Genomic DNA, 17,878 nt, shown 5'->3' with positions numbered 1-17,878 from the left:
AAGGTTTCAGTTTAGTAATATTTCAGTTCAGTGATGTTTCAGTTAAGTGATGTTTCAGTTCAGTGATGTTTCGGTTCAGTGATGTTTCAATTCAGTGATATTTCAGTGCAATGATGTTTTGATTCAATGATATTCAGTTTAATAATATTTCAGTTCAGTGATGTTTTAGTTTATTAATGTTTCAGTTTAGTAATATTTCAGTTCAGTGATGTTTCAGTTCAGTAACATTCAGTTCAACAATGTTTTAGTTGAATGACATTTCAGTTTAGTAATGTTTCAGTTGAGTGATGTTTGAGTTCAGTTATATTTGAGTTCAGTAATATTTGAGTTTAGTAATGTTTCAGTTCAGTAATGTTTCAGTTTAGTACTCTTTTAGTTCAGTAATGTTTCAGTTTAGTGATGTTTCAGTTTAGTAATATTTCAGTTCAGTGATGTTTTAGTTCATTAATATTTCAGTTTAGTAATATTTCAGTTCAATGATGTTTTAGTTCAGTAATATTTCAGTTCAGTGATATTTCAGCTCAGTAATGTTTCAGTTTAGTAATGTTTCAGTTCAGTAATGTTTCAGTGGACTGATGTTTGAGTTCAGTTATATTTGAAGCTAGTAATATTTCAGTTTAGTAATATTTCAGTTTAATAATATTTTAGTTTAGTAATGTTTTAGTTTAGTAATCTTTGAGTTCAGTAATGTTTCAGTTCAGTGATGTTTCAGTTTAGTAATATTTCAGTTTAGTGAAGTTTCAGTTCAATGATGTTTCAGTTCAGTAATATTTCAATTCAGTGATCTTTTAGTTCAGTAATATTTCAGTTCAGTAATGTTTCAGTTCAGTGATGTTTCAGTTCAGTAATTTTTCAGTTTAGTAATCTTTTAGTTTAGTAAAGTTTCAGTTAAGTGGCGTTTCAGTTTAATGATGTTTGAATTTAGTAATATTTTAGTTCAGTAATATTTCAGTTCAGCAATGTTTCAGCTTAGTAATGTTTCAATTCGGTAATATTTCAGTTTAATGATGTTTCAGTTCGGTAATGTTTCAGTTGAGTAAAGTCTCAGTTTAGTAATATTCCAGTTAAGTGTTGTTTTAGTTTAGTGATGTTTTAGTTCAGTGATGTTTCGGTTCAGTGATGTTTTGGTTCAGTGATATTCAATTTAGTAATATTTTAGTTCAGTGGTGTTTCAGTTCAGTAATATTTCAGTTTAGTAATATTTCAGTTCCGTGATGTTTCAGTTCAGTGATGTTTCAGTTTAGTGATGTTTCAGTTTAGTAATATTTCAGTTCAATGATGTTTTAGTTCAATAATATTTCAGTTCAGTAATGTTTCTATTTAGTAATGTTTCAATTCGATAATGTTTCAGTTTAGTGAGGTTTCAGTTGAGTAACATTTCAGTTGCGTAATGTTTCAGCTTAGTAGTATTTTAGTTCAGTGATGTTTCGGTTCATTAATATTTCAGTTCAATAACGTTTCAGTTGAGTGATTTTCGGTTCAGTGATATTCAATTTAGTAATATCTCATTTTAATGACATTTAGTTCAGTAATATTTCAGTTTAGTAATATTTTAGTTCAGTGGTGTTTTAGTTTAGTGGTGTTTCAGTTCAGTAATGTTTTAGTTTAGTAATGTTTCAGTTTAGTAATATTTCAGTTCAGTGGTGTTTTAGTTTAGTGGTGTTTCAGTTCAGTAATGTTTTAGTTTAGTAATGTTTCAGTTTAGTAATATTTCAGTTCAGTAATGTTTCAATTGAATGATATTTCAGTTCAGTAATGTTTTAGTTTTGTAACATTTCAGTTCAGTAATGTTTGAGTTCAGTAATATTTCAGCTCAGTGATGTTTCAGTTTCGTGATGTTTTAGTTCAGTAATATTTTAGTTCAGTGATGTTTCAGTTCAGTGATGTTTTAGTTCAGTAATATTTCAGTTTAGTAATGTTTCAGTTCAGTAATGTTTCAGTTCGGTGATGTTTCAGTTCAGTGATGTTTCAGTTGAGTGATGTTTCAATTTAAAATATTTCAGTTCAGTGATGTTTCAGTTTAGTAATGTTTTTGTTCAGTGATGTTTGAGTTCCGTAAAGTTTTATGTTCAGTGATATTTATGTTACGTTACATTACGTTTGTGTGAGGATATAAATCAATTGCATGAAGGGAATAGTATTTAATACGACAACTAAATGGATGACATTAGACGTTTATTATTGTCATTAGTGTGACATTAGAATATATGAATTATAGAGATTGTAAGTTTAATAATTGTTTATAATAAATGAATGCTTAAAGAAATAAAAAAAATAAGGATTTACAAATTGATCTTGGAATCCTAAGAATTTATAAATTGAGCTTACAATCCTAGAAATTTATAAATTGAGCTTACAATCCTAGAAATTTATAAATTGAGCTTACAATTCTAAAGTAATAAATAGGGGGACAACACCATTAATTAGAACATCATTAATGTTGTATTTGGTTATCATAAATAATTTTATACATTCTCAATGTCAAGCTTTTTGTGTTTCCAATGAATAATCATTTATTAAGATTTAATGCATATAACATTGATTGGACGGATACAAAATTACTTAAAAGAAGACGTCTTCTAATCAAACTACGTAGTTTTGAGTAGAGAAATTTAAAAAAATGCTGCTGCATAGGGGATTCAAACCTGGCACTCCTCAACTACACTTCACATTGCTTACCACTAAGCCATTTGCTTTCCTTATGTATATTGTCACGCGCTGTTTAATATACCAGTGCCTTTTAGCTTCTATTGTTTAATATTTGACGCATTCACTTATTAATATCGATTAAATATGCAAAATAATGAATTATTAATAGGAAAAAAATAAATTTGCATAATATGAATTATTAATAGAAAAAAAATGCATATAATAATGAATTACTAATAGAAAAAAATCCAAGAATATGCTCTATTTTCTTATTTATTTTATTCCTTTATATTTTTGTAATTTATGTTATATAAGAAAATATATTTTTTAAAACATACGTTAGAACATATATTTTAACTTTTAAAACACGAACTATGAAGTTTAGAACGTACGACATATTTTTTAGAACATACGTTATATTTTTTTAGAACATGCGTTATGTTTTTTCGAACATGAGTTATAAATTATATTATAGAACAAATGAAAAAACGATCCAGATATCTACTGATTTTTTTAGAACATTATACTTAATTTTTGGAACACAAACTATATATTTTTTAAAACAAACGTTAGAACATATATTTTAACTTTTAAAACACGAACTATGAAGTTTAGAACGAACGACATATTTTTTAGAACATACATTATGTTTTTTTAGAACATGCGTTATGTTTTTTCGAACATGAGTTATAAATTATATTATAGAACAAATGAAAAAACGATTCAGATATTTACCGATTTTTTTTAGAACATTATACTTAATTTTTGGAACAGAAACTGTATATTTTTTTAAAACAAACTTTAGAACATATATGTTAACTTTTAAAACACGAACTATGAAGTTTAGAACGTACGACATATTTTTTAGAACATACGTTATGTTTTTTAGAACATGTGTTATGTTTTTTAGAACATGTGTTATGTTTTTTCGAACATGAGTTATAAATTATATTATAGAACAAAGAAAAAACGATCGAGATATCTACTAATTTTTTGGAACATTATACTTAATTTTTGGAACACAAAATATAAACTTTAGAACATACGTTATGTTTTACTTCTAAAGCTTTAGAAGTAAAATTGGCATGTTGTTGTTATATCGTTATGTATATATTAAAAGCTTTAGAAGTAAAATTGGCATGTTGTTTTTATGAAATCAACATATAACAACAACATGCCAATTTTACTTCTAAAGCTTTTAATATATACATAACGATATTCTTTAACCATATTGAAACTATTCAAAGTTGTCATATTATGGAATCGAAGTTATCATTATCTCGAGATGGTTTCATGCCATAAATTAATCTAGGAAAAAGTACAAAAATAAACCTTATGGTTACATCTATTTTGATCGGCACCCTTGTTGTTTAAAAGTTTACAAAATGATACATTGAAGTTCATTCCGTTAGCAAACACATACCATATTAACTAACAGTGTTAAAAGTCAAAGAAAAAAGAGTTAATTTAGTCCTTATATTTATTTATTTTATAAATTAGCCACATTTATTATCTAATTATCACATACAAACCCCAAAAGAAAAAATAAAAATCAATTAAACTATCTCCTCCAACTAGGGATGGCAACGGGTAGGGTACCCGCGGGTAATGCCATTCCCAAACCATTACCCTTTTATTTTTTAATTACCCGTACCCGTCCCATTACCCTAATAGATAGACTTTTTGCATCCCATACCCTTCCCATTTAATTCGCGGGTACCCTTAACCGTTAAGAATCAATACATAAAAAAAATATTACAAATTTAACAAACTATAAATTTAATAAATCACCAACTCTAAAAATTGAACAAATTGAACCTTAATTAATAAGAATAAAGTAGTTTAGTGGTGTCACTCAATTGTTGAAAAATAAATGGTTGGGGTTTAAATTTCACGATTTACATCTAAAAAATAATGATATTTATTAATATAATTTTTTATGACGGGTACCGGGTACCCTAGGGGGTATTCCCATACCCGTCCTATTACCCTAACGGGTAATGATTTTGATCCCATACCCGTCCCATACCCTTTTATACAGGGTACGGGTAGTCCTATTAGGGTCGGGTAGTGCCGGGTACCCGCGGGTACACTATCCATTGCCATCCCTACCTCCAACCCTCTTTAATTTTTTTTTTTCTGTATCTCTCTTCTCTCTCCTACCCCGTTATAACTTCCCTTTCCCATTTTCATTCTTAGATTTTCGTTTCGCCATGGATAAACCCTTTTACATCAATCGATTTCGTTATCATTTTTCTATCACAAAGTCAATTTTTTGGAACTGCATTTCCTTGGTCTTATCGTTCTCTTCTTCTTCTTCCACTCCATTAATTCTCCTTACTCCTCCGATCCCGACCACCGTCACGCGTTATGTCACACCCGACCCTAAACGACCTCAATCGGCATCGGGCGTGAAATAGAAAGATCATAATCAATACTTAAGAGTCTCTAAATTATCCAACGCCATTATATTACAATTGAAACATATTACTATCAAGGTATAAATTCTAGAAATTTAGGCACGGACGTGACACGTTAGGTGGTGCCAATTGGGAGAATCAAGTAGTCAAATCTGGTCAGCCCAGGTCTCGAGCAGGTGGTATGCGTGTTCTAGTTACCAGAACAGATGGATTTGTCGGCACACATGTCAACACCGCATTGCGCTGCCGTGGAGACGGTGTTGTAGGACTTGACAACTTCAATTCCTATTACGATCCATCTCTAAAACAAGCCCGACGCTCTTTATTAGAATGCGCCGACGTTTTTATTATGGAGGGGATATTAATGATTCTGCTCTGTTGAAACAACTTTTTCAATTGTCTGGGCATCTTCAAGCTCTGTCTATGGACTTAACACTAAAGTTCCTTTCTCGGAGAAACATTGAATAGATAACCATCGAGTCTCTATGCTACTACGAAGCAGGCAGGTGAAGAAATTGCTCACACTTATAATCATATCTATGGTTTATCAGTTACTAGTTTGAGGTTTTTCACTGTTTATGGTCCTTGGGGAAAACCAGATATGGCTTATTTCTTTTTCACCAAAGCTATTTTAAAAAGGAAGCCGTGTAATTGATTTTTTTTAGTGAAGAGAGAGAAACAAGAAAATAAAAATAAAAAATTAAAGAGAGATGGAAAAGATAGTGTAATTGTTTTTTATTTTTTATTTTGGGGTTTGTTCGTGATAATTAGATAATAAGTGATGTTAATTTATAAAATAAATAAATATAAGGACCAAATTAACTCTTTTTCCTTTGACTTTAAACACAATTAGTCAATTTGGTATGTATTTGCTAACGGAATGAATCTCAATGTACCATTTTGTAAATTTTTAAACCACAAGGGTGCGATAAAAAATATGTGTAACCACAAGGTTTATTTTTGTACTTTTTCCACTAATCTAATGAATTTCCAAAATTTGTGTTTGTTGCCTAACAAAACCTACAAGTTGTTCCATGTGAATTACTAGAGTTAATATTGAGAAAAAGACAACTATTATCGTAAAAATTGCACAAATCAACATATATTATAATTAAACTAGCCAAAACCTATCAATTTCTATATAAAAGATCCAACCAAACACAACTGTATAATGTTATCACAAAAATACCAATTGAATCCCAAATTAAACAAAATTGAAAACAAAAAGTGAATTCCTCCGAATATTAAGAGCACAAAGGACATCATATAGAAGAAAAGTGTAACCTCTACACACACATATATTTATATTTCTAATTGGATTTCATCGGGAATTGATGAAAGCATCGTGATCATTCATCACATGGTCAATTGCACTTCAATTAATAACACATGAAGGATTGCATTTTGTTAAAAGAACAAAACTATGTTTATATGCAATTCACTACTAGTAAATAGAGTCTATTTTGGAAAGGTTAATGCATTTATGTACATAATGCCTTTTTTGGTGATAATTGAAACACTTCATTAATAAAATGTGCACTTTTCGTCCATTTTTAGACCACATTCCTTTTTTTGGGTTCAAACTTTAGGTTTTTATAGGCTCTTGTGCCTATTATTTACCATGAACGATGAAATATTTACATTTTTTAGCATTGCTGTTGGAACTCATTCCATTTGATGTGTCCTAACGAAACATGCCTCAATATTAATCTTAATTGATGCGAGGTGATCTTCTTACAACTCTAGGTAACTAACATATACCTTCAACGTAGATTAGGTGCATCTTCATATGTTTCAATCTATTTGACAAAGAGTGAATAACAACTTGAACCTTATGATCTTCAATCATTTTATGACCTACATCACTAAGTTCAATCATATTAATCATTTCTCTTAAATGCGTGTTTATAGTATGATCATGGTGTTTTTTTTATAAGTATCAAATTTGAAAGTTAGAAAATGGAACTTTGCTAGAGACAATGTCCACACTTGTTCAAAAAATAAATTTGTGATAGATGTTCTTTATATATATATGTATATTTATGGATTCCACTCAGGGGTGGAGACAAAAGGGGGTATGGAGGGGCCCTGCCCCCTGCCCAGATGCCGGAATTACTCCTATCAGAGTTGATTCCAGCCATCGATTTCCAAAAGATTAGTGTTGAGGTGTAAGATTACATGGATTTTTTTTTATGTGTGTGTGTACAGGGTCCGCTGAGCTTCTAGGCAACCTAGGCAATTGCCTAGGGTCCCCTAAAAATTAGGGCCCCACATATTTTTTTTTTGATGGAAGACCCCACATATATTATTATAGTAATATATAGGTTAGTTTGGTTAATTGGTAAAAAAAAAGAGTGGGATAAATTTGCTATATATATAAGATTTTAAGTAAAAAAAAATTGTCAGTTTCATTTGATGTGGAGATTGGAAAATACAAAATATTGCCATATTTTATTTTTGCAAGGATAAAAGAGGCCTCACTCAATTGACTAAATGCTAGTAAGTAGATCATTATCTCCTCTTTTTGTGTTTGATCAGAGACTTGGAAAAAAAAACAGATTTAATTGTATCAGTTTTCTAACATTCAAAAACTTGAAAAGACAAGATCAGTCCTTATAAATTGAGTTCTTTACAATTAAATTTCTCTACTACAAGTTCTTCTTTATATTCACTTACAATTGTGCTCAACTATAATTATTCTAATCTGGTTCTCTACAAGTTCTTCTTCATACTCACTTACAATTTTGCTCAACTATTCTAATTTGGATTGATTTTTGTTCACTGATTCATCTTATCAGGCATAAAATTATTGTTCCCCATTTAATACTTCCTTTGATGTTTCTTTAGGTGACTTTGCTATATTTTTTATAGTTTCCATATTTTGTTTGTTATTTTTATAGTTTTGCTTGTATATAAGGGCCCATATTTTATATTTCGCCTAGGGCCTCAAGTAGTCCCGAGCCGGCCCTGTGTGTGTATAAAAGTGTTCCCCAACATATCAGTCTTGTCTTCGTCACTGTTCCATTACATTGATTTGAGATTGATAAGACACTTTTAGGTGGTTCTTCAATTTAAAACTTTTTTTCAGCACATTATACATTGAACTCAAAACTTAACTCAATTGACTAAAAGCTCTTATTACTCAAGCCAATCTTAGTTAGTGTGCTAATATTCTCCAGATAAGTTGCAAATTTGGCTATATGGTTATTGAGGGTTAACAAATTTATTACCCACATACGAAATAAATTTTAAATTTAATATTTAACAGACGGTACAATTTCAAACATGGTTAATATAATATGAGTTTTTTTCCATTAATATAAAATATGCAATTTCAGGGTGACTAGAATATAAATGGTGGTAAGAATATGAAATTGCACATGAAAAAACTCATCATCCGTCAATGGCTCTTGAAATTATACTGTTTGATAAATATTAAACTTAAGATTACACTTTTTTATACGTGTAAGCTAAATCCATTGTCACCAATAATAATAAATCTAAGTTTTTACCTTATCCTAGCATTATGTTTAAATTAAATCGATTACACAAATGTATTATCATTTATTTTATATTTTTTTGATAAATTTTTACGTTTATAACTAAAATTAGCAGTTGTGTTCACACATGTTCTAAATGTATTATCATTTATTTTATAAATTTTTAAGTTTATACTAAAATTGGAAGTGGTGTTCACATGTGTTCTAAATGATCAAATGAATTTAATAGTCATTTTTAGATACAAACTTATTAGATCTTTTTTTTTTTCTGAATGAATAATAAATGGTAATCCTCAGCCAAAAGGCTTGCAATAGAAGGAGGGATAAAACTAGTTACAGACAGAAATTGAGAATGCAATCCTAATCTAGCCAAAACATCAGCTACCTGGGTTGCCGATCTCCGAACAAAATTGAAAGATAATTCAGGAACCATGGTTGCAATAGAATGACAGTCATCTGGAATAAGGCCTAGACTAGAATAATCTTCTTCCCTTTCCTTTTGTAAGGCATAAATTACTATTTGAGCATCTTCCTCAATGCACACCACACCGTCGCCTCTCTTTTTGATCCAGATTAAAGTATACAGTCTTATTAGATCTCAATCTTAGAATAATTCTAATATCTACCATAAAATTATGATAAGTCAGATCTAATAGTGAGCAACAAAATTGATTTTTTCATTGCTAGTGTAACCGAATTATGATAAAGTTGGTAATTTCATTTTAAGAAGTTTTTTTCTTAATAGGTAAATGGGTAAATTATAATCATCGTATTTGAATTTTATCCACTTTCATACTTTGGTATCTATATTTTATTTTGTCATAAAAAAATATCCGAACTTAAGATGACAAGACAATATAGTATTTATTGACATGCTACAACCGGTTAACCATTAAAAATATGAATAAATTACAACAATGGTATTTGAACTTTAACTTCTTTCATACTCCAGTACCAAAACTTTATTTTTGCACAAAAGACATAGTTTGATAAACCTTTTACTTAAATGTGGGACCCACTTAAATTGTAAAGACAATTTAGCTCTTCAGTTTCATCTCCAATCTTCCCATTATTTCTTTTTCATTTGTTACTCTTCTCTTTCTAAAATAATTTCTTCCGATATTAGAACATGACCCATCACGATCATATTTTCTTGTGCAAAAATGAAGTTTGAGTATCAAAATGTGAAAGAATGTAAAGTTTAGGTACCATGATTATATTTTATCTATATTTTTAATGGTTAACCGATGATAGGTACTACATTGTGCTATCAACTTAAGTTCATATAGGGCCTATTTGTTTTACCTACTGTTTGCTGCTTGATGTTACGGTTTGCTGTTTGCAGTTGCTGTTGGAAAAAACTGATTTTTCAAAAAGCAGAGATTCTCTGCTTTTGTAAAAGACTGCTTTTCGGATGTAAAAGGCAAACAAGAGGTCACTAACCAAACACCTACTGCTGCTTTTCCAGATGTAAAAGGCAAACATGAGGTCACTAACCAAACACCTAAAACTCTCATTTTGAAGTGAAAATGCAAACAGGAGCATGAAAAGGAGCAACCAAACACCCCTATAGTTTTTTTATGCGAAAATGAAGTTTAGGTATTAAAGGGTAAAATAGGAAAAGTTCAGGTATCATGATTGTAATAGGTAAAGCAAAAATTAAACAAATATTAACAACCTTTAAAGATTAAGACGAAAAGTAAAAAGAGAAAAATAAAATCCGCTGGAGTTTACTATATTAGGAGATAAAGCGGTGTCGTTTTAAGAAGAAGAATTGCCGCCTGAGAAGATGAAGGAAAGATGAAAGAGAGGAAAAGGCATTGAATTTGTAGCCTCATCCCCCTTCATTGGACCAAAAGCCCATCTCTCTCTCCGTCTCTCTCTCTCTCTCTCTCTCTCTCTCTACCAAAGATACAAACCCTAAAACCGAAATCAATCTCATTCTTCCTCTCAATCTTCGCTAATTCACGCCCCGATGCATTGATCCGAGAAACCAATCGCTCTAGATCTGTTTTCGACAGGTAAGCCTTCTGCGTTTTTTTTTTATTTCTAATTTTATTTGTTCATCTGTTTCCTTTTGTGTTTATCCTCCGGATACATGATTCCTTTTCCTTGTGGTATAATTAATTTATTCGAAATTTTTTGATGTGATATCACCGGATCGGATTTAGTTTTCCTATCGTTTTTAGTTTGGGAACATTAGGGTTGTTTATAATTTTCTGGTATTATGTTTTCTGGGAAATTGATTCTTTGGTTGAATCTATAGAAGGAAACAAAGCCGGAATCGTGTCTTGTTATTTTGACTTTCTAATTGAAATTTGGTACAAATCGAGCTGTTGACTTGGGGTTTTGCCTTGGAATCTATCGTGGAGGTTATTGTTGCTCTTAATTTATTTGGAATCGTGAGTTATGTCTTTTGATTGATTATTTGAGAACCCTAGTATATACATGATCAGATTAGTGTTATTGCTTTTGAGTTTATGTCGTTTGATAGAATTTGGGGTTTTCATCTGTATGATACTTTCATATTTTTGGAAGATGGTTGATTATATGATAGATATTTTAATGGTTTAATTTCTCTTTGCCTTTCCTATTGTTTTTAATTGATTTTAGATTGAATTGAAACTAGAGAATTTATTACGTACAAGGCCCTTTTTTTGGAATTTGACATGCATCGACTTCAGTTCCTGCCTCTATTTTTGCTTATTTATTGTTTTGGAGCGGAGAATCGGTATTTTGTTAACAATTACATGGAGGAATTGAGTGATGTTGAATTTTGAAAAATTGTATTGCCTGAGTGGGTATGTATATGCAACACCAGCATGCCAAAATGAATTTCATGGGTTTAAGTTGCGCTTTGGATTATGTTGTAAGGGAAGTATGGGATATATATGAGGAAACTTGAATTTAATGGTATTTAAAAGATATTTTATTTTAGGTACCTTCTAATGCAGTTGTACTTGTACCATAAGTTGGTGCCAGGATTTATGATTTTGATATTCACAAGTGAAGTAAGACCATTTGTGTTAGGATATGGCTTGTTAACTAAGTATATAGATTGAGGTCTATGTATTCCTAGCTGTGTTGTCAAGATAAATTTGACCTATATTTTGTGCTGGTGATGTTTTGACTGTTATCATGGTTAAGTGGAGTTTTTAACATGAAACCCTTTTAATACCTTTGCAATTGAGGTTTGTATGTATGGGTTCTTGATAACTGTAAATCCATTATTTCAATTTGTGCAGAATCCTGCGTGTCTATATAAGCTGTTAGTGATATTCTGGCTTCATGCAGGTGAATGTGATTTGAAAGTATAGTCAAATATATTTGATGGATGATGATTGTGCAGATGGATAAAATGTCAGCTCCTTCATCGCGGGAGCGTGCACAACGCCTTTATGAAAAGGTATTTACTTGCGGACTTCACTTTTTTTATTTCCACCCCTCTCTCCCACACATACTTGCACGCTCAGGCTCATGAAATCGCAATATTATGCAGTTCGCAATGTTTTTATTCATTGAAGATTTGTTTGCCAGTCATGGTCCAACATATTCATTTTTTCTTTCTACAGAATATTGAGCTGGAGAATAAGCGTCGCAAGTCAGCTCAGGCAAGAATTCCATCAGATCCTAATGCCTGGCAACAGATTCGTGAGAATTATGAAGCTATAGTTCTTGAAGATTATGGTTTCTCTGAGCAGCACAATATAGAATATACTTTATGGCAGTTGCACTACAGACGTATTGAAGAACTAAGAGCACATTTCACTGCTGCTTTAGCTTCTACTGGCTCAAATACATCTCAGGGTGCAAAAGTTCCTGTGCGGCCTGATCGTATTGCAAAAATAAGGCTGCAATTCAAAACATTTCTTTCTGAAGCAACTGGATTTTATCACGATTTGATCCTGAAAATTAGATCCAAGTATGGGCTTCCTCTGGGATACTTCTCTGAGGATTCAGATAATCGAGTTGTCTTGGAAAAAGATGGCAAAAAATCTGCAGATATGAAGAAAGGTTTGATATCTTGTCATCGGTGTTTAATATACCTAGGTGACCTTGCAAGGTACAAGGGAATATATGGGGATGGCGACTCCAAAACACGTGAGCATGCAGCAGCTTCAAGCTACTACCTACAAGCTGCCTCTCTTTGGCCATCGAATGGGAACCCACATCATCAGGTTTATACTTAATAATGTTACATTTTTCTATGTTTTTTCTTATGCTCTTTGATTTTACTATCTTAACACGTCTTTTGCTTCCCTCAGCTTGCAATTTTGGCTTCTTATTCGGGAGATGATTTGGTGGCTGTGTACCGGTATTTTAGAAGCCTGGCAGCTGATAGTCCCTTCACAACTGCAAGAGATAACTTGATCGTTGCTTTCGAAAAGGTGTATTTCTGTTAAAGTTAGTTTATCCATTTTCTAGTTTTTTTGCTTATTGTTCTTTGAAATATGCTATTTGCATTGCTTTAGCTGTGAAATGAAGTAGTAAAACATGTACCCCTACTAGTTTATGTAGGATGCCTATGTATCTTTTTTTGGAGGAAGAATAATGTTTAGGTGTCACTATTGAGAGCTGTATTCCCAATGCCTCAGTTCTTACGTGAAGTTATTGGTTTTGAAGTCAATTTTTGTTAATTTTTTGAGTCTGCTTTACTTAATAGCTTGTCACAATGCAATCCTCATTGTATTTAAATTGAAATGTACAATAAATGAGTTGGCAAATATTGATTGAATAGGTTGATTTCACTTTGAGAACTGCTTGTTCATATTAAGCCATAACGATGATAACGAATTATGCAATGCTTCTATAGTAGCTTACGATTCCTTTAGTAACTTGTTTGCATGTGCGTTTTTGTGTATGACAGAACCGACAGATTTACACTCAACTAATTGGAGAGGCCAAAGTTTCTGTGGTCAAAGATTCATCGGTTCGCTTGACCAACAAGGGAAGAGGGAAAGGGGAAGCAAAACCTGCAACAATTAAAGACTCCAACTCGGAATCTAATGTTGTTAATGGAAAGACTTCCAATATCCACGATATTTACAAGTCCTTCTGCATCCGTTTTGTCCGTCTCAATGGCATTTTGTTCACTCGCACCAGGTACTTTGTCATAGACAGCATTGGTTTTGTATATTCTTTTGGCTGATTTTGTGTATTTAACTATTTATCTATTTACTTACTGTTGTCTTATCTTTCCAGCTTGGAGACATTTGCTGAAGTCCTTTCTTCAGTCAGCTTCGAATTCTGTGATCTTCTTACTTCTGGGCCAGAAGAAGAGCTAAATTTTGGTGCAGATGTTGTCGACAATGCTCTTTTCATTGTACGGCTTATAGCCATTCTTGTATTCACAGTTCATAATGTGAAAAAGGAGGCTGAGGGCCAGACGTATGCAGAAATTGTGCAGCGTGCTGTTCTACTTCAAAATTCATTTACTGCTGTTTTTGATGTAATGGGACACATTCTGGAGAGGTTTGTGCAATTGCGTGACCCTTCTTCAAGTTATCTCCTGCCTGGCATCTTAGTCTTCATGGAATGGTTAGCTTGCTGCCCTGATGTTGCATCAGGCAGTGATGCAGATGAGAAACAAGCTGCTGTTAGACTTAGTTTTTGGAACCATTGTACATCCTTCTTGAACAAGATCTTATCATTTTGGTCAAAGTCCCTTGATGATAATGAGGACGATACATGCTTTTACAACATGACTCGCTATGAAGAAGGGGAAACTGGAAACCGGCTTGCACTGTGGGAAGATTTTGAATTGAGAGGATTTTTGCCATTGCTCCCTGCACAAACCATTTTAGATTTTTCAAGGAAGCACTCCTTTGGAAGTGATGGCAGCAATGAAAAAGTTGCACGTGTCAAAAGAATTCTAGCGGCAGGAAAGGCTCTTTCAAACATAGCTAGGATTGATCAAAAAACAATATTTTATGATTCGAGGGTGAAAAAATTCATTATAGGTGTGGAGCCTCAAATTTCAGATGATGCCATAACCTTCGATTCTTGCCTGCCAAAGACAAACCATGTTCTGCAGGAAATTCAGCCTGAGAAAACAGTGAATATTGGAGTTCTGCAGCCTAATTTACAGTCATACATGGAAGGAGATGAGGAAGATGAAGTGATTGTTTTCAGGCCTGCAGTGACAGAAAAACGAACTGATATCCCTAATTGGTCCCCTTATGATGGCATGAAGCTGAATCAAGAAGTATCTACTGGTGATAAGAATTTTTACAGTGGCTCTATTTCAGCTCCTCTTGACACAAGGCAGCAGCCTATTGTTGATGAAGGTGCTCAAAAACCTGTGTCTTCTGGTATTATTGCTCCACAGCACCTACAACCACCAATTCAACCACATGCCTCAAAATGGTTGATGGAAGAAGCTGCTTCACTTGCAAATAGCTTGAAAGCTGTGAGGTTCATGGAGAATGGATATGCAATGGAACATGATCTTCCTAAAGACTTAGGCATAGCACATGCTCCTGCACACTCTATGCCGACCCACCAACCTGCGACCATGAACTCCATAACTATGTTCTACAACCAGACAAAAATTCCTGAAGCTTTAGCTCCATCTAAGGTTGATATTATTGCACCTTCTGGAGTTGTTCCTGAAAGTTATCCGGTAATGACGTCAGCAGCTGTGCCAGCAGCCTCAAGAAAAAGTCCTGTTAGCCGACCTGTAAGGCACCTAGGTCCACCTCCAGGCTTTACACATGTTCCTCCTAAACTAGTGAATGAACCCGGTCCTGGATCTGATTTGATGAATGAGAATTCGCTGGCAGATGATTATAGTTGGTTAGATGGTTATCAGTTACCATCATCAACAATGGGCTCTGTAATCAACAGTGCCAATAATATCACCTCTCAAGCTATGCCTCAGTATGCTAATAACAGCAATGGCTTCACTGGGCCGGTTAGCTTTCCTTTTCCTGGAAAACAGGTGCAGTCGGTGCCTTTCCAGACTGAAAAACAGAAAGGCTGGCAGAATTACCCGGCCCTTGAGCACATAAGGTTGCAGCAAGAGCAGCAGCAGATGCAGCAACAACTCTTAAATGGAAATCAGCAGTTTACTCCTATTCCTGAGCAATATCATGGAAAGTCAATTTGGGGCGGTGGTTATATTGTGTGAGAGAGTATGAAAGCATAGATGGTAAGATAATATGTTCTGCACCATGCTATATCCTGTTATTACTTACATTGATTTTCTTTTTCCCTATTATAACATCTTTTTCGTCATTAGGTTCCGAGAATGACTTCGGTGAATGTACTGCGTCCTCTTGCTACCAAGTGTAACTCCAACTTTGCAGCCTTTATCAAGTTTCAAAATTTTAAGTTTTTGTTGGAGCATGGGTGGCTGTGGCTCTTTGCGGGCGCTTGCTACTGAACAAGTAAGTTTTCTTTTACTCTTTTTACCACAGTTGACAATTGTGTGTTCTCTCTCAAAATCATGTAATGTTATGCATATGTTCCATATGGTTATAAGGGCGGTCCGGTGCACTATGCTTCCCCGCTAAGCAAGGGTCCGGGGAGGGTTCCCACCACAAGGGTGTATTGGGGGCAAGCCTTCCCCTGTCAATTTTTGGCAAGAGGCCGCTCCTAAGACTCGAACCCATGACCTCTCGATCACACGACAACAATGTTTACCATTGTATAAATGCTAGAAAAATGAGAATCGTGCCAATCATGTCTCTGTAAATAGTGTTGTGTCAGAAATCGCTACCCCTACTTTTTACCCACTCCACATTATCGCTTCAGTTTTCCTCGTAAATTCGCTAGTGTACCTTATTTAATATGCTGTGATATCTAACTTGTTTATCCTGGATTGTGTTTTTCGTGCGATGCAGATTTCGCGGAGCTCTCCTGGAAGGGGATAACACACAAGTCGAAACATCTATTTGGTGCGAAATTCCTATGAAGTAAATGCCTTAATCTGGTTACGTGGGTTGGAGATAGAATATGTTAATTCTCGAGCAACTGTTGGTTTTGGGCTTCTTTATATTTGGGAGAAGTCGGTGAGAAATAAAAGATATGGTGTAGTATATACCATTCGTAATACTCAACTTTGATACTAGCCGTGGCTGTCAGAAACTGCTGGTGCTTGTCAATGACTGGCAAGTTATTAACTTATATAGTTGGTCAGTTCAGTTGGTTTTTATGGAGAAGTCGGTCTGGGTCTGTGTCGGTCAGAAGCGGATATGATATTGGCATCAGAAGTTGGGACAGTGTCTGGTATTACATGATATATTAATATGTGTATGGTTGAAATAATAGTTTTCTTTTATGTTATTAGCATATAATGATGTGTGCTATAATGCTTGTCTGAGTTAGTAAACATCAGAACAAGTCTTTTTAGTGGGTTTCAAGTATTGAGTCTGTCTGTCCGTGTCTGTTTGGAGTTGGGATTTAGATTCTGACTTCTTTAAAATAAGCTCTGGGATATACATTATTTCCTATGTTGAATTTTAATTGTTTCGTGTTATGTTTGTTTTTTCCTCGTAATTTTGTTGATGTGATTGCAGTTTTTGTTATCATGATTATTGTTACTAGAAATCTTGTCTTTGTCCGGTTCCAGAGTTAATGATGATTAAAAAAGATGGGAAATTATTATACCCCGACAATATAATCCTGCAAATGTAATCTAATTTAGAAATATTATTATAAAATTAATTCATGTGGAAATTTAGAATGATTGTTTGCTGGAAAATATTGGGTATTTTGTGGTTAAAAATCAAATATTTTTTAGTCAATACTGGAAAATAGTTTTGGTATCTGGAAAATATAGTTTTGGTATTGGTAGGAATTTTCATATGCACCTAAATGAGTAAGTGAATTTGTTCATTTATCGTTAGATATAGACTTGTTAAATTTAAATTTTAGGATGCTTTGAATTTTACTTTAGGATTTTAATAAGTTTAGATATAGGGCGGTGGTATTGGATGATTATCCTTTTTAAATGAAATAAGATTTTAAAATAGGGTGGTGGTATTGGATGATTATCCTTTTTAAATGAAATAAAATTTTAAAAGTTTAGGAAATCGGATGATTATCCTTTTTAAATGAAATAAGATTTTAAAAGTTTAGGAATTTTCACTTTATTCGTATAAGTTTTTTATTAGTTTAAAGTTTTGATTTATTTTTCTATATAAATAAATGTTGGGAAATCAATTTTTTTTAGGGTTAAGATTAGAAATATTAATTGTCTCGAAAAATATTATTAGTAAAATAAATAAATATTTTGGCGGGAATGAGGATAAAGATTGAGAGAAGTTTTCTCTCTGCCTAAGTGCGGAAATATTGTATTGGGGTTTC

The 17,878-nt window shown here is 33.0% G+C and overlaps 1 protein-coding gene and 1 pseudogene across 2 annotated transcripts; both read left to right on the top strand.

The window, feature by feature from the left end:
* Nucleotides 1-4,862: 4,862 nt before the first annotated feature.
* Nucleotides 4,863-5,724, top strand: LOC136233593 (UDP-glucuronate 4-epimerase 2-like; annotated as a pseudogene).
* Nucleotides 5,725-10,370: 4,646 nt separating this feature from the next.
* LOC136233930 (nonsense-mediated mRNA decay factor SMG7) lies at nt 10,371-17,048 on the top strand. Of its 2 annotated transcripts, none has more exons than XM_066023663.1 (8): nt 10,371-10,590; nt 11,919-11,975; nt 12,142-12,747; nt 12,835-12,957; nt 13,437-13,672; nt 13,772-15,719; nt 15,810-15,957; nt 16,414-17,048. In XM_066023663.1, the coding sequence occupies exons 2-6, from the start codon at nt 11,919-11,921 to the stop codon at nt 15,696-15,698; spliced, it is 2,949 nt and encodes a 982-aa protein (XP_065879735.1). In that variant the 5' UTR covers nt 10,371-10,590; the 3' UTR covers nt 15,699-15,719; nt 15,810-15,957; nt 16,414-17,048. The 2 variants fall into 2 exon arrangements, with proteins under 2 accessions (XP_065879735.1, XP_065879734.1); XM_066023662.1 differs by having other exon boundaries at nt 11,864-11,975.
* The last annotated feature ends 830 nt before the right edge of the window (nt 17,049-17,878 follow it).

This window comes from Euphorbia lathyris, chromosome 6 (assembly GCF_963576675.1).
Source record: "Euphorbia lathyris chromosome 6, ddEupLath1.1, whole genome shotgun sequence".
In the NCBI taxonomy this organism is placed as follows: domain Eukaryota; kingdom Viridiplantae; phylum Streptophyta; class Magnoliopsida; order Malpighiales; family Euphorbiaceae; genus Euphorbia; species Euphorbia lathyris.
Note: the sequence above shows the minus strand (reverse complement) of the source record. Positions and strands in the feature narration are given on the sequence as shown.

Coding starts and splice junctions, on each gene's coding strand:
- LOC136233930 (XM_066023662.1), top strand. CDS start 11,904: ATGATGATTGTGCAGATGGATAAAATGTCAGCTCCTTCATCGCGGGAG. Junction 12,958..13,436: donor TGATCGTTGCTTTCGAAAAG/GTGTATTTCTGT, acceptor TGTGTATGACAG/AACCGACAGATTTACACTCA. Junction 13,673..13,771: donor ATTTTGTTCACTCGCACCAG/GTACTTTGTCAT, acceptor TTATCTTTCCAG/CTTGGAGACATTTGCTGAAG.